Raw genomic sequence first — 23,625 nt, forward strand, 5'->3', positions numbered from 1 at the left:
AACAGAGGTCACCATTACTCATTTAACATATTCATAACTAAATAGGTCATCAATCTTTCCCAATTGTTGCCTTCAAAAATCTGTAACATGGGGAAATACACAATAGTTTGACACAACACATACTCTGCTGCCTGACTGACTCCCCTCTTTCTTTCCCCTTCTATCCATGTGTCTATGACAGGAGCATCCTTTTTTCAACAACACATCCCTGCACTCATAGGCCAAGGTTGATTAATGCTGTTTGGGGCATCTCTCACCTGCTAGACCAACAAGAATTGTTTTCCGTGTGATCTTGAAAATGAAATGAATGGCTTCCATTCTCGGTCTAGAAGTCCCAAGCAGAAGAGACAAACAAGGAAGGCTTCTTTTTCATGTGCCCAGGGGCACTGACCTGCTACAAGATCTAAGAGCAAAGCAAATGAGCAAAGATGTGCGTTAGAAAGAAGGACGAGATTTCAGGAGTTTATTACAGCATTCCAGCCCGAGTTTCCATTTCCCAAGGCCCTTCCGCAGCCAAGATGGGCTGGTCAGTGAGTCAAGCCAATGACCTCCTTATAATAAATCCAACCTTTTGTTTGCATTTGTTCATCTTCTGGCAATCTCAAGAGATCTGTGTGCTCCAAACACATTGCTGGACGTTAATTCACACCTCAGGAAACTTAAAATGTGTTGGGGAAAGACAAAGTAAGAGAAAAAATCTCGTAGGGATACACAAGGTGAAAATGAAATAAATACTCTAGTGCAGTTTTTAAGTCCTTACTGGGTGGTGTGTGATTTAATCCCCTTTTGCTCCCTACCCCAAAATATTCAGTAACATCTGCTAAGATGACAAATTCTTTGAGTGTATTTCATTGGAGATGTAAATAAAAAGAGATGTATCTTTTATGTTTGGGTGGAAATTGAAAAATGCAGAACAATTTATGCAGCACTAGATGGCCTAAAGCAGAGGAAACTGTGGGAATATAAACCTACTGGATTAGTCTGTTTCTGTTGCTTCTAACAAAATACTTGGAAGTGGGTGATGTATAAGAAAACAAAATGTATTGCTGACACTTTCTGAGGCTGGGCCGTCCAAAGTCTGTCTCGTGGTGGTGACAGCAACCCAGGGGTCTCACATTGGAACATGGTGGAAGTAGAAAGAGCAACAGACTCTCCTCCTCTTTCAAAGCCCTCAGAACCATGCCCCTGATCATCATTTTTAATCCATTCACGACTGCACGGTCCTACAGTCCAATCATCTTTTCAAGGCTCCACCTTTCAATTACCATAATAGGATTCCCCACCCTCTACACAGTCACAGTGGTGGCTAAGTTTCTCATACATAAAACTTGGAGGACACAATTCAACCTTCAGGGACTTTGGGGATGACATAATCCAATCTACTACAACTACCAAGAATTTTTTAAGATACTGGAGAACAATTTACTCCTGCAGGCTATGGAATTGGAAGGTTGCCTTCTGTTACCTTGATCCCTGAAAATTAGGATTGGCCAATGCCGGGGGATTGGGCTCGGGGACTGGATGGGTCATTCAGATGACACTTAGGGAACACACAAGTCACAACCTTTTCAGTTTTGTTGATACTAAACAAAAAAACAGATTCATCAAATTTAACCAGAGGAAACTACTGAAATGGGAATACTTATATTGTCTTTTCCCTGTAAACATGGGACTCTTGGGCTCATCTGGCCCCTCTTTGAATTCCTGAGCTGTGATCGCTGTAGAGCCACTTGTAGGGGAGATTTGTGTTTGCTCCTGGAATAAATCTAAATGAGAAATCTGAGGACACATCTCTACTGATTAGAAAACACACAGACAATGTTGCTGTACTTATCACACTACATAACTCCCAGCTTTTTGGTTTGGCTCCGTTCTGTAGTAGTTTCTAAACAACTATTGCTCCTTAGCCACTGGCAGGTCTTGGCAAAAAGAAGTAATGGGAGATTTATAATCATCTTGGCTAAATTCATCACAAATATAATTCTCACCTAGTTGGTAAGTCGTCAGGAAATTAGGTTTCATTGCACTCATTAATTAACGCTGAAACATTTCCACTACTAAAATTTGTTTATCTAGCAACTGAGTCTACCTAAAATTGGAGGTGGGCGGGGAGGGGATGTGGGCCTGTGTATTTGGGTGAGCATAAGGCAAGTCCTAAAACAATCTATTTTAAACAACATCGAATCTCCCAGACCTGCAAGCAGAGGAGGTACTCGATAAACAATCATGGAATGGTTGACTGAGCATCTTGTAGTTGCTGCTCGTGTCACTGGCTCCTACACTCAGTATGGACCAGGGAAGAACAGAGGGAAATGGGAATGCATATAAAAGACATATCTATCTGCTTATCGTCAAAAGAAAAGAATGAAAAGATCATAAAATTCTGTAATGGGAATCTATGAAAAAGCAATAGAAGCTAGACTTCTCTGTATTGTTTTTGAAACCATGTAAATATTATACCTAATTATAAAACCAAATTCATATTCCAAAAAGCAATCTGCATCTGCATACTGAAATGCTTTATCAATTAATTGTGCTGATTGCTTTTTTTGTGCAACAACAAATAATATGATAAATTGATGGATGGATAGCGGAACGAATAGATGAATAGATACATGACAAAGGAAATATGTAAAGCGTTAGTTGTAGAATCTAGTTTTCACTGATAAATTCTCTCAACTCTGCTCCCTTTTACAATGTACATAAAATGTTTAGGTAAAAATGGCAAATGCAATTTCTAAAAAGTAAAGCAAAATGAGACAAACGAGACAAAGTATATGTGGGATACACAATAAAACCACACAGAGAGGAGGATGCCATGTGATTTTTAATACACTGCAATTTGACTCCACACCTTTAATAGGCTATATCTATGGACAAAACAGGGAAAAAATTGTAAAACTCTACTCAGCAAGTACTCTGGAGGTATTTTGTTGATATTATTATTCTGAGACCGTTTTTAGTGTATTATGAAATAAATCATATGGATAAGTTGGTATTACTGAGAAAGGAATGTTCAGTTTGGGAGGAAAGATACACAGCTGCAAGATTCACTAAGTATATTTCATATTACATCTTTAAAATACACACATAGGCCCAATGTCATTTTCCTGGTTTCAGTATTGTACTACAGATATATGTCACTTTTGGGGGAAGTTGGGTGAAAGGAACACAGGACCGACCCTTCCTCCAACTTCTTGTGAGTCTATAATTGTTTCAAAATAAGCCTGAAATGGAAACAGTGAAATGATGAAAATTCCATTAGTACTTGAATATATTGCAGTAAGTCACATTGTGGGTTAGTTAAAGTGGGCTGTGTGGTCCCTCGAAGACCCATGAGCAGATATGAAAATCATTGGACCATTCACAACAAAGGACTTTGGTGTCTGGGTCCTTTCTTCATGGTTTTGATAGGAAGTACTTTATGAATAATCTCAAAAGCCAAGAGCTTGGATTTCATAGAGTGGTCAAAACAGTGACAATTACGTTTTTAAAAAAACAGGCAGTAACTAAGAGTATCTTTGTGATCGAATAAATTGAGGAGAGTATATAATATGTAATTAGCAGAGATACTTGAACTGTTCAATGCTAAATTATAAATTATGAATAGACATATCTGTAAACCTGAGTTTTATGACAAACTGAAAAGACTAAGGGAATTCAAAGATTCAGGAAAGTGTAAATGGATTGATGGCTTCAGTTAAGCCTTTGTTTTTTATGGTCCTAGCATGAAAGCATCCTGTACATCTCTCATGATCACTACGATGCTTTCATTGAACTGTGATTACTGAAACACGTACAGTAGCGACTTCTGCAGGACATGCTAGTGGAAAAGATGCCTGAGAAGACAGAGAAGCCCAACTGTGGAATGTAGCACCACCTACAGTTGAATTTGTTTCTAATGAGAAACCAGCTTTCCACTATGCAACCAGGTCACTACATCCTATTCTAAAGTCTTTAGCAAGCTGATAAAAAAAATCGAGACTACAAGTGATAGATAGAGAACTCTTTTTGGGTATTCATTCCTTAATAAGTTGTCATGGGATATTGAAGACAGTTCAGCAGAAATAGCTCAGCATCTGTCCATGCTCTTATTATCAACACCAAAAATACTCAAAATCACATTCTTTATCCATGCCATCCTGTGGATCAAGAAGAGACTGAGTTTATTGTCCACGATGTAGGGAGAGTAACAAAAGAATAAACATACTGAATGTGAAACTCCAAGAAAGGGAAGCGGGTCCAGGGATTGAGTCCCAAATCACTCAGCCAGAGAATTTCACACACGCAATAGACAGCAGGGATGGTTCTCAGTCCAGACATACTGCAAAAGCACCTGAGATGTCTTTTCATTATTGAGATCAGGGGCCCATTCCTAGAGATATATTAGTTGCTCTTGCATAAGGCCCACTTAGCATTATTTTTAAAATGTCCCTAGATGATTTTTATGTGCAGTGAGGATTATCTATTCCAAATCACTGAGATTTGAGATGAAGTTGAAATGTGATCAGAATGTGGAGGTCCATGCTGGAGCAATAGAGGGTGCTCTATTCCAAACCATAGCACCTTGCTTTTTCCTCCCGCCAAAGTGATCAGGGGTTACAAGACTTTCTTGGGATTTGGTCTCTTTTCTTCTTTCCTAAACCAGGTTGACTTGTTTATTTCTGTCAAGCTGAAACCATAAGTAAGGAGCAGAATCTCCATGACTTAATCAGGATTAGGTATTTATATTTTATAGTCAATTCCTTCTCTATGCAGGAAGCTAACTGAAATTAGACCTACCTCTCTCAATTCTCCCATTTTTATGCAGTCATCCAGAATCCAGACACCAACCTCCAAGACTGGCAACAATGGGCTAATGCTCTTTTAAGGCTATGAGGCAGATCTGGCTCCAAATGCTGGCCAGACATTGGGTTTCAGTAGCAGTAGAAATACCTATGGTTTCAGCGCCACAGTCATTGGTAATCTAGTTTTCTACCACTCGGTACTTACCAGGAAACCCCATAAAACACCTCAGTCGTGGTCTTTGCCTCTTGACCCTTGTCAGTACAGCAGTGGACAAAAGGTAACTCCACAACTTTTCATCTCTTATCTCTAATTCCCTATTTCTCTCAGACTAAATGCTTGATATTCTTCTAAGTTTGTGAGTAAGCTTTCTCTCTATTTTACTTATTTTCAGGACACACAGCAAAACATGGTAAATAATGATATACAAATATATATATACACTTTCCGGATTTAGCTTTCCAGACAAGCAAGTCTGATTACCTCCTCCCAATAGGGGCTTTCCCATGATTAAATTGACTGTGGCTGGGGGTAAGTTTGCATTGTGTAAGATGCTGAAGAATCATCACCACATGTACCAGGAGACTGAGGCTATTTGCAGCAAAACGTGCAGAGAAGTAGAAACTCAGTAGGCACCAGTAATAAGAACCAAACCTACACTCACGAGCCCAGCACAGCTTTACATTTAATCTCTTACTGCAAACACAGAACATTGCATGAGCCAGGTTAAGGGAGGCTTAACCAAGCTGACATGGCACCAAGAAGAATGAGCATAGCTAGGATAATCTTGCACAGCTACAAGAATCATTTCTGATGAAACAGAACACCTTAAATGGCTAGAATAGAGACTGTTGAAAATTAAAAAGATGTTTTTTTCATTAGGCCTAACATGTTTCATTTTGAAAACTCAAGATGCTACCGCATACATTTTCTCTGTTCCTATGAATAGGGAAGAGGTTAAAGGTGCTTTCTGCCATTGCCCATTCTCCAGAAGGGTATGCAAAGGCATAGAATAATTAGTAAGACATGACCTCGCAGTGAATGGCAGCAAATTTAGGTTAAGAATCCCATTCGGAGACTTCAAAATTTTATACCATAAAATGAACAATCCCTGCGGAGAGGAGGCTATGAAATTTGCAAGTTCACATAGTCAATTTTTACAGGTCACCCTACTCTAGGTTCAGGGGACTCTATACTAACTAGCATCTCCTAGCTCCCAAGTTTCTACAAGGCCAGAAAAGAGGAATTAGCACATGAAGAAATCTGATTTCACCAGCCTCCTCTCACCTAGTTTCCAAAACAAAACAAGGAAAGCAATCACTGTTTTAAGTTTCTTTTTCCTCAAGCAGGAACTCTGCCAGTTAGTTTCACTTTCCGATTTCAGTTTCCACCTTGGCTTCCAACTTCTAATTGGAAAGACACAACCATAGCTAATATCATCACTTGCTCTTTAGCTCCCTTGCGTAGCCCTGTCCTGGAGCTGAAACTCATCTGAAAATCCACAAGACAGACTGGCCAGATCTCAGAGGAGCCCATCTGGCTAAACAAAACACTACAGAACTGCTGCCTAATTTACAGCAACTATGAGGTAAGGGTTTCTCTGCTTCTCTGCCATTATGTCTAAAGTTTTGGAAAAAATGTTAATTAAATACTATCGCAACGGGTTTGGTCCCAGTAAGGTCAAATTTCCTAAGTTTTCTATGTGAGTATCTGCTTATGGACTGAATGTGTGTGTGTGCATGCGCGTGCACATTGAAACACACATAAAATGTTTTATAAATGCAGGCATTTTTATTTTTGTTAGCATCAGCCTGAGGAAGCTCACCTCATGCTACAGCCCAAAGAAGAGAAGGAAAATGGGAAAAGAGTCTTGCAGGAAGGGAGAAAATGATCCCAAACTTGGTTATTCTTTACCCCCAGATTCACTTCTGTTTGATCCGGGGAAGCAATGAACAGCTTGTCTGGGTAGAGACAGGGCTTTCTGTTGACTCCTCACCAGGGAGACTAAGCAGGTCCCACAGGGCCCTGTAAGCCACAGTCAGGGGCTTCTCAGATGTCCTGGGGGAAATATTGCGGGGCGGTAGTAGGAGAAGCTCACAGCCTTCCTCTGTAGGCGTCTGGTCTCACTTTCTGTGTTGCTGGGCTCCTGTGTCAGGCCTTCTCAGTCTGACTGGATTTGAAGTTAGCAGACGACCCCTTCTCTGGGGAATCCAGGCTGTCAGCAGATCCTTGACCTCCTCCTTCCCGTGGGTCTTGGCTGAAGTTCTATGCTTGGGAACATCCACATTTTCCTTACTTAAGGGGTTTAATGTGGGAATTTCTATATTGTTCTCTCTGAAACTTCCTTCAAATAATCCCTAATATCAGCAAATTATAAAAACTATTAATTAATATTGACTTGAAAATTTTTCCTCAGTGCTCCAGTGGGCAAAATTTTGAAGGGGCAAAAGTTCTAGACACTACACAATTACAGGCCTGTAATCAACCCTCCTCTAGAAACAGGTAGAGTTATCACTGATAATTAAAGTAATAACAACAACAACAAATGTTATAGAAGTAGCTATCACTTCCGGAATACTTACTAAATGCCAGCCTGGCTTCTAGAAGTAGTATGTAAATTATTACATTTAATTCTCAAGAGAAACCTATGGAACAGGGAATCTTGTATTATCCTGATTTTGCAATAAGGAGTCTTAGATTAAAAAATGTTAAGATCCTACAGACAATAAGTGGTAGAGCTGAGATATGAACCAGAGTGTCTAAATTCAATGATAGTTTATGAAACCTTAAACCAACGTTTCCCAAAGGGTGGCAGAGGGGTTTATGAGATCATTTCAGATGGCATACTAATTAGCTTCTATGTTTATTTCAACATGCACTAGGAACAATATTCTATTCAGGTTAGGGATATGATTTTTTATCGTGATAAAATTTACCATTTTAACTATCTTAAAGTAGGCAGTTTAGTGGGATTTAGGATTTTCACAATGTTGTTCAACCATCACCACTATCTAGTTCAAGAATATTTTTACCACTATGAAGAGAAACCCCACACCCATCAAGCAGTGACTCCCTACTCTCTCTTCTCATCAAACATTCATCTGCTTTCTGCCTCTACGGATTTACCTGTTTTGGAGATTTCATGTCACTGGAAACATACAGTATGTGGCTTAGTGAATTCTAATGATTTTATGTTGCCTCAGCATCTATTTTGAATCTAGGTTTAACATTGTCACACCAGAAGCAAGGCTTAGTCAACCATGACACAGTGTCTAGTTCTCTTCCCCCTCCTCCCAGTTCCTCAATGTAGTTGATCCAGATACCACCATCTCCTGGTTGACCACCTTCCTAGGAGATAGCTAGATATGACTACGTGACTTGCCCCACTGACCCCCACACCCTGCATGGACTGGGCAGATATGCTGCAGTGACCCACTTGCTATAAACCCACCAACTAGAACTCTTCACAGAAAACCCACTAATGTAGTGCCCTGGACCCCAATACAGGCTTGGTCCCACAGCTTCCTCTTTTTCTCTTGTTCCCCACCTGCTGATTGGGCATGTGTTGTGTTTGTTTTGCTATAACAGAAACACCTGAGACTGTGTGATTTATAAGGAAAAGAGGTTTATTTAGCTAACGATTCTGGGACAGCTGCATCTGGCACGGGCCTCAGGCTACTTCTGCTCATGGCGGAGAGTGGCAGGCAGCTGGCGGGAACAAGCAGATCACATGGTGAGAGGAAGCAAGAGAGAGAGAGAGAGAGAGGAGGTGCCAGGGTCTTTTTAAGGAACGAGCTCTCGCAGGAACTGATAGAGCGAGAACTCACTCATTAATCCCCCCTCCCCTAGGGAGAGCATTAATCCATTCATGAGGGATCCGCCCCCATGACTCCATCAGTTTCCAGCACTGCCACATGGGGGATCAAATTTCCACATGAGTTTTGGAGGGGACAACACATCCAAACTCCATCAGCATGTGTTTCCCCAACAGCTTTCTCTTTCCCATTGGCCCTGGAAGGGATGCTGCCCTCTGCTCTTTGGGGTCTATAAGTCACAAACTGCCCGTGTTATTTCATGTGTGTTTTCAGTTGCTTCCTCTGTGTCTCATCTGACCAGTACACACCCAAATCTAACTTCTTTCCAGGTCAGGGCTCTCCTAGAAAGTGGCTATCTTGGTAGGAATAAACTAAACACAGGGCAGACAAGAGCCACAAGGGCATTCACCAGTACAAAAAAGTTTCCTAAGAGAGACACACCTGGTAATGGGTCAAACAGACCCTTAGGCATTAGCCATCCACCAGGAAAAAGAAGTATCCTATGGAAGGCACAATGTAAACATCCATGATCACCTCCCCTGGAGCCCCACGAGAGCAGGGCTAGAGTTTGTAGCAAATTTCATGACAGAGATCTTTAGACCAAATTAGGAAAAATGAAAAAAAAAAACAGAGAGAGAGAGAGAACTATGACAGTGGCCTTTTGTGTCTGGTTTCTTTCATTTAGCATAATGCTGTCAAGATTAATCCATGTTGTAGCATGTATCAGAACTCCATACGTTTCATGGCTGAAGAATATGCTGTCTTATGAATATACGACATGTTGTTTGTCCTTCATCAGTTGATGAAAATTGGAGTTGTTTCCACCTTTTGGCTATTGTGAATAGTGCAACAATGAACATCTGTGTACAAGTTTTTGTTTAAACAGCTGTTTTAAATTATTTTGAGTATATACCCAGCTGTGCGGTACACCCAGAAATATATACCCAGCAGCGGGTCATATGGTAGTTTTCCATTTAACTTGCAAAGGGACCTCCAAACTGTTTTCCACAGCAGTTGCACCGTTTTACATTCCCACCAGCAATGTATTAGGATTCCAATTTCTCCATACCCTTGCCGACACTTGTTCACTTGTTCTTTTCCTTTTTTTAATTGTTGCTATAGCCGACTTAGTGGGAGAGAAATGGTACCTCATCATGGTTTGATTTGCATTCTTCTGACCACTAATGATGTTGAACTTATTTTTATGTGTTTGTTGGTCCTCCCTGACTCTTCTTCTTTGGAGAAAGGAATACTCAATTTGTTTGCCCATTTTTTTAACTGGGTTGCTTGTCTTTTTGTTGTTGAGCTATAAGGTGCTTACATACCTTTCTCAATACTTGTATATCACAAACAAACATAGACCTAAGGGCTCGGGTCTTTCCGCAATAAAAAATAATGTTTTGGATGTGTCTCTGCAGCTCACTTTTCTCAATTAAGTATATATTATGAAAGTCCTTCAAACTCTTACTGGTTTGGATCTAATTCATGCAGTCCACTAGCTGCATAGAATTCTGTGGTGCTGATATAGCAAAATTTGTTTAACTATTCCCTATTGATATTTCCATTTTGTTGCTAATGAATACAATGTTGTAATGAACATTCTTGAACATACATCCTTAAGTCCTGGTGTTTTTAATCTGGGAAATACAAAGGTACTTCAAAAAGCTTTTGGAAAAATAAAATTAAAAGATAACACAAATTTTTCTATGAAATTTTTGAAGATCCCTCACAGATTCTAAGAAGTGGAATTACTTTGTTGAATAAAACGTGTACTTTAATGACTATTATCAGATTGATCTTCATAAAAGCCATAACGATTCATGGTTGCAGAATTTGTATCCTCATCCATTTAAACAGTTGCCAATCTGAGTGGAATAAAGTCATAAACCACTGTTTCTTTAAATTGCATTTCCCGAGTGGCTAGGGACTTAGAGCATCTTTTTTCATATTTACTGGCTATTTGTATTTGCTCTCCCACAAATTACCTATTCATATAGATTTCTGTTGTTCTGTTGAACCATTACTGATCTGCAAAATTTTCAGAATCAGAACCTTCTCCATCTCTATTACACATATTTCCCACATTCTTTTTATTTTTCTATTCACCTTATTTAGAGCACCCTTCACATAAATATGTTTCAAAATGTTTTATTAAGGTAAAATATGCATAATATAAATTTATCATATTAACCTTTTTTTTGTGCAATTCTATCACATTCAGAACACTCACTTTATCGTGTAATGATCATCACCATATACCTCCACAACTTTTTCATTTTCTCAAATAGAAACTCTGTACCCACTGAACACTAACACCTGATTCCCATCTCCCCGACAGCCCCTAGTAATCACCTTTCCACTTTCTGTCTCTATGACTTTGACTACTCTAGGTACCTCTTATCAATGGAATCATACAGTATCAGTCCTTTTGTGACTGGCTTATTTCCCTTAGCATATTGTCTTTGAGCTTTGTCCATGTTGTAGCATGTGTCAAAATATCCTTTATTTTTAAGGCTGAATAATATTCGATTGTATATATATACCACATTTTGTTTATCCATTCATCCATTGATGAACATTTGGGTTGCTTCCATCTTTTGGCTCTTCTGAATAATGCTGATATGAACATGGATATATAAGTGTCTGTTTGAGTTCCTGCTTTCACTTCTTTAGGGTATGTACTAACTCCCAAAAGTAGAATTGCTAGATCACGTGGTAATTCTAAGGTTAATTTGTTGAGGAATTTTCATAGCATTTTCTACAGCAGCTGTCCCATTTTACATTCAAACCCACAGTGCACAACAATGCCAATTTCTCCACATCCTCAACAATACTTAGTTTCTGTCATTTTTTTAATAGCCATCCTAATGGGCATGAAGTGGCATAACACTGTTGTCTAGAATTGTATTTCCCTAATGATTAGTGATGTTCAGCATTCTTTGATGTGCTTATTGGTCATTTGTGTATCTATTCAAGTCCTTGGCCCATTTTTAAATCAGATGTTTGGATTTTTGTTGCTGAGTTGTAGGAATTCTTTATATATTCTGGATATTAATCCCTTATCAGATACATGATTTGCAAATATTTTCTCTCTTTCTGTGAATTGTCTTATCATTCTGTTGATAATCTCCTTTGACGCACCAAAGTTTTTAATTTTGTTGAGGTCCAACTTATCTATTTTCACAGTTGTTGCCTGTGATTTTGGTATGGTATGCAAGAAAACATTGCCAAATCCAATGTCATAAAGATTTTCTCTTATGTTTTCTTCTATAAATTTATAGTTTTCAGTCTTACATTTAGGCCTTTGATCCATTTTGTGTTCATGATTGTGTACAGTGTAAGGTAATGGTCTAACTTCATCTTTGTGCATCTGGATATCCAGGTTCCTCACACCATTTGTTGAAAAGACTGTCCTTTCTCCATTAAATAGTCTTGGCACTCTTGTCAAAAATCATTTCACCATTGTTATGAACTAAATTATGTCTCCCTGACCCCAAATTCAGATGTTGAAGCCTTAACTCCCAACATGATTGTATTTGGAGAGAGGGCCTAAAAGAAGATAATAAAGGCCAAGTGAAGTCATAAGGGTGGAACCTTAATGGGTGGAGCCTTAAGAGGTGGAGCCTATCGGGCTGGTGTCCTTGTAAGAATAAAAAGAGACACCAGAGATCTCTCCATGTCTCAAACAGAGACTTATATACCTATGTTCATATTAGCATTATTCACAATAGCCAAAAGATAGAAGCAACTTAAGTGTCCATCAATGGATAAAAAAAACAAAATGAAAATGTGATATATATTTCCCAATTTTGATATTATACTATAGTTGTATAAGATATTATATGTGTTTGTGTGTGTGTGTGTGCATGTGTGTACGTATGCATATTATTCAGCCTTAAAAAGAAAGGACATTCTGACACATGCTACAACATGGATAAACCTTGACGTCATTACGCTAGGTGAAATAAGCCAGCCACAAAAGGACAAGGAAAGGCCATGTGAGGATGCTGCAAGAAGGTGGCCACCTGCAAGCCAGGGAGAGGGTCCTCACCAGGAATCAAATTGGCCATCACCTTGATCTGGGACCTCTATCTTCCAGAACTGTGAGAAAATTAATTTCTGTTGCTTAAGTCTACGGTATTTTACGGCAGCCTGAGCTCACTAATACAACCATATGTGTGAGGGTTTATTTCTGGGCTCTTCTATTCTATTGCATTGGTCTCTGTGTCTGTCTTTGTGCCAGTACCACAGTGTTTTCATTAGTGTAGCTTCATCGAAGTTTTGGAATAAAGACATGTGAGACATCCAACTTTGTTCTTCTTTTCCAAGATGTTTCAGCTATTTGGGAATCCTTAGATTCTACGTGAATTTTAGGATGAATTTTTTTATTTCTGCACAAAAGTAATTTTGATAAGGATTGGATTAAATCTATAGATCACCTTGGGTAGTACTGACATCTTAACAATATTAAGTCTTCCAAACCATGAACACAGGATGTCTTTCCATTTATTTGTGTCTTCTTTAATTTCTTTCAGCAATGTTTTGTACTATTTCATGTACAAGTCTTTTGCCTCTTTGGTTAGATTTATTCCTAAATATTTTATTCTTTTTGATGCTATTGTAAATGGTATTGTTTTCTTAGTTTCCTTTTTGGATTGTTTATCATTAGTGTATAGAAACACAACTAATTGTTACATGTTAATTTTGAGTCATGCAACTTTGCTGAATTTACTTATCAAAATTCTAACAGTTTTTGTGTGGAATATTTAGGGTTTTCTACACATAATAAGATCATGTCATTTGTGAATGGAGATCATTTAACTTATTCCTTTCAGTGTGGATATCTTTTATTTCTCTTTCTTATCTAATTGTTCTGACTAGGATTTCCAGTGGTGAGAGTGGGCATACTTACCTTGTTCTTAATCTTTGAAGAAAAGCTTTCAGTCTTTCACAATGAGTGTGATGCTAGCTAAATGTTAACATATGTGTGTTATTTGTATATGACCCGCATTGTGTAGAGGTAGTTTCCTTCTATTGCTAGTCTGCTGATTGTTTTATAAATAAAAAGTATTGAATTTGGTCAGATATTTTTTCTGTATCAATTGAAATGATCATGAGATTTTTCTCCCTTCTTTCTGTTCATGTGGTATATTACATTAGTGGACTTTCATGTATTGAACTCTCCTTTTGTTTGACATTCTCCATTTATATGACATTCTTGAAATGACAAAATTACCGAGATGAAAAACGAATTAGTGTTTTCCAAGGACTAGGGATGTTTGCGGGGTGCCGGTGAGGAGGTGACAGGTATAATTATAAAGGAATAGCATGAGGAAGATGTGGTGGTGGTAGAGTAGTTCTCTATATCGATGGAGGTGATGGTTCCATAGGTACACTCATGTGAACAAATTACATAGAATTATATACACATTGTTGTACCAATGTCAATTTCCTAATTTTGATATTGTACTATAGTTATGTAAGATATAATCATAGGGAGAAAATGGATGAAGGATACACTGGATCTTTGTATTGTCTTTGCAAATTTCTATGAATCTATAATTATTTCCAAATAACAAGTGAGAAAAAAAAACTTTGTTCAAATCTTTCTTAGGTGGTCTTAATTTATTGCATATAAGCAGAAGAGGGTCTTCAAGTCAACAATGCTTCCTAAGGCTCTGCATTTTTAACTGGTCTCAGCCTATTTATATAAATAGTAAAATAGAAAACTCTTATGTAGCACATAACATGCTCTAACTGCTTTATCTATATGGGTTAATTAATCCTCTCCAAGCCCAGTGTGATAAGTACTATTGTCATCTCCATTTTATAAATGGGACTCTGAAGCACAGCATGGTGATTTGACTAGAAAGTGCCAGAGTCAGAGAATGGGGCCAAGCAAACTGCAATCACAGTCCGTGCGTATCTTAACATCCAGGTAATGTAAAGAAACTAAAACAAAGTGTGTTCCTTTCAAGAATAAAAACGAAAGTACAAGGGGTTTTATCTGGCTTTTTCTTTTGGCTGTCCTTCATCTAACAAATAAAAACTGCTTTTGCATTTACAGTAAGAATGCTGATGATCATCAGGTCGAAGATAGGCTGAAGGAACTGAGATGTCACTTTACCTGGGGGCTGCTAATTGAAGAGAGTGCAATACCTGATTTAGAAAACAGGGTCTTGGAAGAGATTGAGTTCCTAGACACCAAGTACAATGTGGGAATACACAACATGCTGGCCTATGTGAAGCACCTGAAAGGCCAGAATGAGAAAGCCTTGGAGAGCTTGAAAGAAGCCGAAGAATTAATCCAGCGAGATCATGCCAACCAATCGGAAATGAGAAGTCTGGTGACCTGGGCCAACTATGCCTGGGTGTGCTACCACCTGGGAAGACTGGCAGGAGCCCAGACTTACCTGGATAAGGTGGAGAGCACTTGCGAGAAGTTGGCAAGTCCTTTCCGCTATAGAATGGAGTGTCCTGAGATGGACTGTGAGGAAGGATGGGCCTTGCTGAAGTGTGGAGGACAGAATTACGAACGGGCCAAGGCCTGCTTTGAAAAAGCTCTGGAAGCAGACCCTGAAAACGCTGAATTCAGCACCGGGTATGCAATTGCCACTTATCGCCTAGATGGCTTTAACGCAGCAATAAAAGGCACGGAGGGGTGTTCTTTGCACCCCCTAAGGCAGGCCATCAGGCTAAGTCCAGAAGATGCATATATTAAGGTTCTCCTTGCACTGAAGCTTCAGGAAGTAGGACAAGAAGCTGAAGGAGAAAAGTACATTGAAGAAGCTCTGACCAACAAGTCCTCACAGACTTATGTCTTTCGATATGCAGCCAAGTTTTACCGAAAAAAAGGCTCTCTGGATAAAGCTCTTCAGCTCTTAAAAACAGCCTTGCAGGCAACACCCGACTCCGTCTACCTGCATCACCAGATAGGGTGTTGCTACAGACAACAAATGATCGAAATGAAGGAAGCTACAAAGTTGCCACGTAGCAGAGAGGATGAAGAAAATGCAGACAGAATGATGAGATTAGCCATATTTCATTTTGAACATGCTATACAGAAAAAGCCCACATTTACAATAGCGTATATGGATTTAGCCAACATGTATACAGAGCAGGGTGAACAGCAAAAGGTTGAGGACACGTACCGGAAAGCACTCACCCTGCATGATGGTAATAAGAGCCTATTGCAGGAGGTCCATTATCGTTACGGCTACTTTCTGCAATGTCACAAGCAATCTGACAATGAGGCAATTACCTACTATTTAAAAGCACTATACATAGAACCACAGTCAAATGCTAGACAAAAAATTCTCCGTGCTTTAGAGAAGTCAGTTAACAGAGTTCATCAGAATAAATCTGATGTGGAGAGTTTAAATCTCCTTGCGCTCGTGCACAGATTGAAAGAGGGAAGAGAGTGAAGCTCTGATGTCCTAGGAGAGACCCTGCACCTGGATGCTGGCCTGAGGCCTGTCTTTAGAAATATTAAATGTTAACATATCTAAATCTACCATCATACAGATCTTTCCTCATTAGTGTCTTCAAGAAGGTATGACAGGATAGATCACAAAAGAGTTGGGTGGCACATAGCACAGTCGCCTCAACTCCCCTTTTTGGCTAATGTACAGCATCCTTCTGAAGGGGAGAAAAACACAAATAATTTCTTTTCTCAACCTTCATAAATTCTTAGCTGGGACACCTCTCTAACAAAACAGATTTCTAACAAGAGAAAAGAAGAATTTTTAATTTTAATGCATGTTTTAACCATAAGGCAGGAGAGGCTCAGTTCAAAAGTCTCTCTCTCTCGTGCCAGTGGCTTGGAACTCTGTCTTAGTATTAACAAACAGCCATAGCTCTTAGAAGTGACACTAAACACACACACACAGGAGTTTTGGGCTTCCAAAAGGCAGGAAAATGGGGCAAAATACGTTACATGAGAAGAGTAAAGTTTGCTCACAGATTTTCCTAGACCAGCTGGCACCAGACTCTGAGCTGATAAGAGCTCAGCCTTATGAGAATAATATGTGTGCTGAGCCGTGTTCTTTTTAGCCCATCTAAGTTAGGATGCTAGCTGCAGTTGCAACCCTCTGAACTCCCTTTGGTGGACAACTCCTCCTGAAGTCCCATGTGCTTGGGAGAAATCTGAAAAATACCCATATGCTTTGAGACATCAGGCTATGCATTATCTTACACCTAGCGTGGGCGAGGAAATTCTCTCTAAAATGTATACAGATGCTTCCAGGTGAATTAAAACTTTATTTGAAAAAATAAACTGAGAATCATTGGATTGAGAATCATCAGTCTAGACAAAGCCTCTTATTTAACCCTTGAAGAACTGAGGCTCATGTACATCAATGGTCTTATTAACATCACCCGGTTAGTATGTCAGTTACAGAACTTATCCTGGAATCTGGTTCAAGTAGGAACCTGTTCAGCGAGAATACATTTCCTTGTCCAGTTTCCATTGTTTTTTCGTACTAATAAACTTATACACATTTGGTCAGCTGTTTTTTTCTTCCTGAAGGCTGCTTTATCCTGTGTGTCATGGGTCTGTATTACTAAAGGACATATATTGAAACTAACGCAATGTTGCCCCTTATTGCCCAATTCTAGAAGGGCAGGTGAGGCCCACTGGGGGGCACCACTAAGGATGCCTGAGGGAGATTCTGGATGAACTGGGACTAAGGATGTTTGCTAAACGAGAGACTAAAGGCAGCACCTAATCTCACCTGCTAAGCAACTGAATTAGGAACTCGACACAAGGCTTTTCTACGTCCAAAGGAACCGTTGTAGCTCAAGGGAATTTCTTGAACCTTCCAACATGTTTGGACAAATGCGTATGCTGGGAGAGTATGGTGCTACTGTACAATATTTTATAGTGGTAGGTGTAGAGGCTCTTTAAACACATATATATGCACCAGCACAGGTACCTGATCAGCCAACTCATACACAGGAAAAGGGTATAATCAAGCTCCATACCTCAGGCTCTCTGAGTCTAATCTGTCCTCAGGTGGTCCCTGGAAAAGTAAGGGGCTAGATCTCACCTACAGGGCAGTCAATAACTGACGACCTTCACAGATGCAACTGACAAGACACCTAAAACAAATTCATTCTTGATAAGACAGTAAAGATGCATAGCACATTCTGGGGCCCCTATCGCATAAAACGTCTGGTTTCCAGAGTACCAATTTTGTAGTCAGCTGGCAATTTCATAGTCAAACATTCCCTCTCATTGGCTTTTGCAGAATTATCATGACTTGATATATAAGAACAGTTTGGTGGTCCTGCGCCTGAGCCTTCCCCATAGGGTGTGCAGCCAGCACTATTGTACACTGCAGGAGTGGCCACAGAGCCCCTCCCGGGCTACGCCTGCTCTCAGAGTAGACAGTCCTGGGAATATTCTCTGAGTAGAGGAACTAACAGGACTATGATTCTGCCAACATTTCACGTTAAAGAACAAGAGTTAGTCCAAGAAGTTTTTTATGAACCTCAGAAAGAGGTAAATATCCCTTTCTCTGTGTTTGCAAAGCAATCACTGGGTACTGCTTTTGTTGAAATCAGACTAAGTGCTGATGAATCTGTCTCTCCTGCTAGATGGCAAGTCACTTGAGAAGAGTCTCAACAGAGAACAGGGCATGTTACTAATGATCACACAAAGTCTTCTGATTTTTGAAATGGATATGGAACTCACTGCAACAAAGACAGCCTTGGGTGTGCCCACAATGTGTTTGGACCACCACTTCCTTAAACATCTATGGGCTCCCAGATCCATGGGAAGGATATAGGTACTGCAACTTGTTTTTCTGGCCCAATTTAGGATCCTAAATTGCAATTACAACTAGAAAATACCTTCTCCTCTTCTCATTCCCTTATAGACATGGACTCTCCAAGTCCCAGGATATTTCAGACAAATCTAAAAACAATTTGTCCCCAAGAAACCTGAGGATATTTCCCATAGACATTACAGATCTACGTATTATCTTGAGCCTAGTTCAATTGTGTAAATGTTCTCAAAGAGTTACATAGACAATTCCAGGTGAATGAATGCTTGAAATGTAAAATGAGACCATGAAAATGCAGTTAGAACTGGAATACATAGGAGTCAGCTAGGAAAGGAAATCATGATGGGCCAAAGATAGCTGTCAAGAAAATTACTGGGCCTTTCAGAGCAGTGAAAATTACTGGGCCTTTCAGAGAAGAGAAGTTCTTGGTAGCTGAGTATTTTCCCTGTGGATGTGATTGGCACATGTTTGCAAATATGAGTAGTCTCAGAATAAAACATCAGACACTGTCTGTAGTGATCAATACCATTTGATCTACATTCCTTTTTGGAACTGTGTGGATTATTAAGATGCACATGGGAAACCCAAGACACAGAACAATGAAGATTCTGAATGACAGCCTCATAGAAAGATGCACAGTGACTGGGAATGAGTCTATGATCCATAGCATTTAGACCTGAAAGTGATACAAGGATCATCTGGGAAAGTATCTCTCCAACTTTAGTGTACCAGCAGATCACCTGGACATGTTGAAAGGCAGATTCTAATTCAGTGTGTCTGTGGAATGGCCTGAGATTCTGCATTTCTAAATATGAATTGATGATGATGCTGCTCCACAGACCATACTCTGAATAGCAGAGATCTAGCTCAGTGGTTTTAAACCATGTACAAAAATCACTTTGGGATTTATTTTTAAAAACACAACTCCTCATAATGATGCCTGGGCCTCACTTCCAGAGATTCTAATTTATTCGACTGGAGATTGGCTCAGGCATCGGTTTGTTTTGAAGATTCCCAGGGAACTTTCTAGTTTGCAGCTAGAGTTTGGGGCCAACCTTATTATAAAACTCATGAGGCAACCGAGAGTTTAAGTGAAATCAAGTTCATTTAGTTAGTCAATCAAACACAGAACTGGTCCTAGAATCCTGATAGTAGACTCATAATGCAGAGCTGAAGTTTCATTTCTGTAAGTAGGAATCTGCCCATTAGAAATGAGTTTCACTTTCTAGTTTCCATTGCTTTTTTTCTATTTGTAATCACACACATAAACATACACACACACGCACACACTCTTATATGCTGTGATGGCTGTTTCTTCTCCTTAATGCTGCTCTGTCCTGTGTGGTTCATGTGTCTGTTTATGCCAAGGACACACTGGGCAAGATTCTGCATGGCTAATCAGCTGAGCCAGATGCCCACAGAACCAGGACGGCTGCCAAATCCATAGTGACCACGTGATAAATGCTTCCTCTGTTTCTCTGACACTCTGTTACAAAGCAATAATTCTGTCCATGAAAATTCTAGAATCATACTGGTATCAGTGTAAGCAGGTCTTCTAATGTTCATTTCAGTGTTTGCTTATGTTTCTATCCCTCTCTTTCAGAGCTGGGTTAGGGCTAGTGCCTTGAAGAAAATATCGGCACTTGCAAACTGAATCAGCCTGCTAGGAGTCCACCATCTGATACAAAGAGCTGAGAGCAAGTGATTCCCTTTCCAACATCTCTCCTCCCCCTGCACAGGTTTATCCCTGCTAGGGAGGGGATGGATGCCTGCTGCCCAAGAGAGGCTGCCAGGCTCTGTGCTTAGGGTATACAGGGCTCCCTGACCTGAGCCCAAAGGTGGGGGAATATCAAGAATGCCCGGGCCTGAAGCTCAGAAGAGAACACCCTTATCTCAGCTGCTGCACAGTCAGATGTGACATGAGGCCCCTCCCTCTCAGTGCCCACTGGAAAAACCTGAAATGGGGAATGGCTCAGCTCATGGTCAGCACAGACTGCCCACACGGATGGACTTGTCCCACACTGTGAAAGCAACACTCACAACTACTGAATGCTCTTAAATGAGACATGCTTTCCTTGCAATGTCCTGTTCCATCTCTTATTCCTATCCCGATTTTACAGGTAGCTTAGACATATGAACCAACTAGCCCAGGATCACACATCACATAAACAGCAAAGCCCAGTCATGACCCCAGGCAGTCTGCCACCAGGTGGCCACTGAGCAACACTATCTTTTGTGCACAAAGGCAAGTGAAAGTAGAATATCTTAGTAGCTCTCGCTTTGTCCAAGATGGGAAGGAGGGAAGGAAAACTAAAGGGTAAATGTCCCCTTGTTGTTCTGTCATGGAGCTTACCAACTTGTACTCAGAGCACACAGCTCTAAAATAGGTGAGGTGGTGTACGTGTGTGAGCGAGTTTCCACCATCAGATGGTCATGTCACCCACACGTCTAGGAGTTTCTTTCTAATGGCCTGGCTTTGTTCATCCCCAGATGTTTGCCTAACAGCCTCTCTTCCCTGCAGGCAGACGTGGGCTTCCACAGCAGGACTGCCTGGGCCTAGTTCCCTTTTCTTTCTTACCCTGGCTGGTTCCACCCTTCATTCCTGTGCTCTTATTATCCTTAAGGAATCTTACTACCTACCTCTATCCATAGAGTATACTTAGGGAATGGGATTGGCATTCTCTTTATTTAGGTAATCTTGAGATTTGGTGGCTTTGGGGAAGAACACATGGATTTAAACAATATCCTGTGCTGATGAGATGTCAAGAGAGCCAGCACAGGCTTCTAGGAACTTCTCTCATGCTAACGGGCCAGTGTGGTTTATCTCAAGATGCCTAAAATCCACCCTGAATGAGATGTGGAAAGAGGTTTTTAATTTCCACAAAGGGCGATTTTTTACTATACCTCTTCTCAAGCCTACCCGTTTCCTAAGAGATACTGCATACATGATCTGTGAATGTGCAGAAGGCTGTCTGATGTTCCTTTTCTGGGTAATCCGTCTTGTCTGTAATCTTTGGCCTTACAAAGGCCAGGACACCCCTCTGTCTGCTGGAATGGTAATACGGTAGTTCCCTGACAAGAAAGTGAAGAGCAGTCGCGACATCTGGGAGTTGGCCTGCTGTTCTGTGGCACACAAACAATTTTGCAGAACATCAACATCACACAGTGCCATCCTGTGTTCAGGATGGATCAAGACCAAATTCAAGGCCACTCTGTAATCATGTCTGAGCACAGACAAAAATATGAATACTGTCCAATTGGGTCCCAAACTAAACAAACAGACTCTTCGCTTGGCTCCTGTGAGTGACTGCTGCTTCTTTACAAATTACACCTTTAGTCTCCCTCTAGTCTTCCCCCTTTCCAGATACAATTCAAGATATGCAATCATAGAATCATTCCTGCTTCCTGGCAGCATCCAATCCCAAGCAAAGCCCTCCTTCTTAAACCCTCCCCATAATCACCTAGCACAAGCTCAAATCTGATAAATCCTTTCCATCGCCCTCTTACTGAGACACCCCACCGTTCCCCATGGTGTATGTTCTCTTTCACTGCAATGATTGATGGACCCATCTTGCTCAACTACAGGTGTATACCTGGTGGTCTTTGGCTGAAAGGGATTGTCACTGAGGATGCCCAGCTCGAGCTGTAGTCACTCTATCATCCATCACCAATTACAGTGAAGCAAGACCAGCCAGTGGTTCAAGACAAAGTGAGCCACTTATCTCCATCAGAAAGAACACTGGATCAGTCAAAGGAATATCTAATATCTAAACTATACGAGCGTTTTGGCCCACAGGGATTAAAAGCTCGTAGAAAATATTTCTGACAAGTCTCTTTCTCTTAGTGTCTTAGCAATTCTCCCTCTTTATAATTAAAGAACTAAAGTATTGTCTACTTCAACAAAAGTAAAGAGTCTGAATTGGAACAGATGATGCTAATCTGAGATTTGGGAAAGTATATACAATTTTAATTTTTTCTTGTCATCTCTATTAGTTATGGTAATGCAAACTGTTATCATACAAAAAACCTGCAATATCACTTGGCAAGCAACATAGAGATTTACTTCTCATTTTCCTGATTGGCAAGTGGCTGTCTTTCATCCAGTGATCCAGGGACTAAGACTCCCTCCATCTTTTGACTATACCATATTTCATATGTTGCTTCCAGGTGTTCACACAAAAGAAGATAGACCATGGAAGACCATGCATGGGCGTTTCATGGCCTAAGCCTCGAAATGGCACACACGATGTTTGCCCATTTTCCATTAGCCACAACTCAGGTATATGACCACATCTTAACACAAGGGATTTTGGGAAAGATAGTCTAGTTAAGGGCCCAGGAGAAGGAAGAAAGAGCACAGCTGGGCTACAGTTTCACCAGATAATTATGAATAGACAACAATGAAGTTAATAACCCTGCCATGGAACACTCACTGAAAGGGAAATTGTTCTTTGTCCTTTAGCTTCTCTCGCTGCACTACTCCCTGCATAACCAAGATAAAGACACTTACATGATGACTCTGTGACACTTCACAAGAGGATATCAGAGTTTTCCAAATGGTCCTTTTCTCCTGCTAGTCGTGTGGAGAGTTACACCAGCCTGGATCTCACAGAAAGTCATTAAACATGTCAATGTGATTTGACTGACTCTCTCCTGGTTTTGGCTTCGTATAGGTGGTCTAAAAAATAGTAGGAACAGCAGGAACATGAGAACAATTCAGACGAATTATGTGCATTTTGATTGGATTTTATCTTATTTTTTGGCAGCTGACTGATATGGGGATCCGAACACTTGGCCTACGTGTTATATCACCACACTCTAACCACCTGAGCTAACCTGCCAGCCCCCGATTTACACTTTGACAGCCACACATCATAGAGTACTAGAGACCCCAGTGGCCCCATCACATTCTCTGACTAGGTGCACACATTCCTCTACTGACCAGTTCAAACACCATTGTCTGAACCCCTGATGGTGAACAGTAATAATCATCAAATTGTCAGTACATCTGTGTAGGCTCCACTATAGTCTTGCTTGGCAGTAATACAAATGCTGCCAGAGGATGTAAACAACATGCACTTATCCTTACACACCAATGCCTCAAACTCCGGAGGGAACCATTCTGCCTACCGCAACCCCACAGAGGAAGACCTAGCCAACTGCAGCCTCACCTGCAACCTTATTCTTCCACAGATTGTCAGTGGCTCTCTATGGGGTTCCTTTGGGCATCAACCACTGAC

The 23,625-nt window shown here is 40.4% G+C and overlaps 1 protein-coding gene across 1 annotated transcript; it reads left to right on the forward strand.

The window, feature by feature from the left end:
* The first annotated feature begins 6,291 nt into the window (after window positions 1–6,291).
* LOC134382530 (interferon-induced protein with tetratricopeptide repeats 1-like) lies at window positions 6,292–17,083 on the forward strand. Its single transcript, XM_063103143.1, has 2 exons — window positions 6,292–6,373; window positions 14,668–17,083. The coding sequence occupies exons 1-2, from the start codon at window positions 6,369–6,371 to the stop codon at window positions 16,022–16,024; spliced, it is 1,362 nt and encodes a 453-aa protein (XP_062959213.1). The 5' UTR covers window positions 6,292–6,368; the 3' UTR covers window positions 16,025–17,083.
* Window positions 17,084–23,625: the final 6,542 nt, after the last annotated feature.

Source organism: Cynocephalus volans, chromosome 7, assembly GCF_027409185.1.
Source record: "Cynocephalus volans isolate mCynVol1 chromosome 7, mCynVol1.pri, whole genome shotgun sequence".
Lineage (NCBI taxonomy): Eukaryota > Metazoa > Chordata > Mammalia > Dermoptera > Cynocephalidae > Cynocephalus > Cynocephalus volans.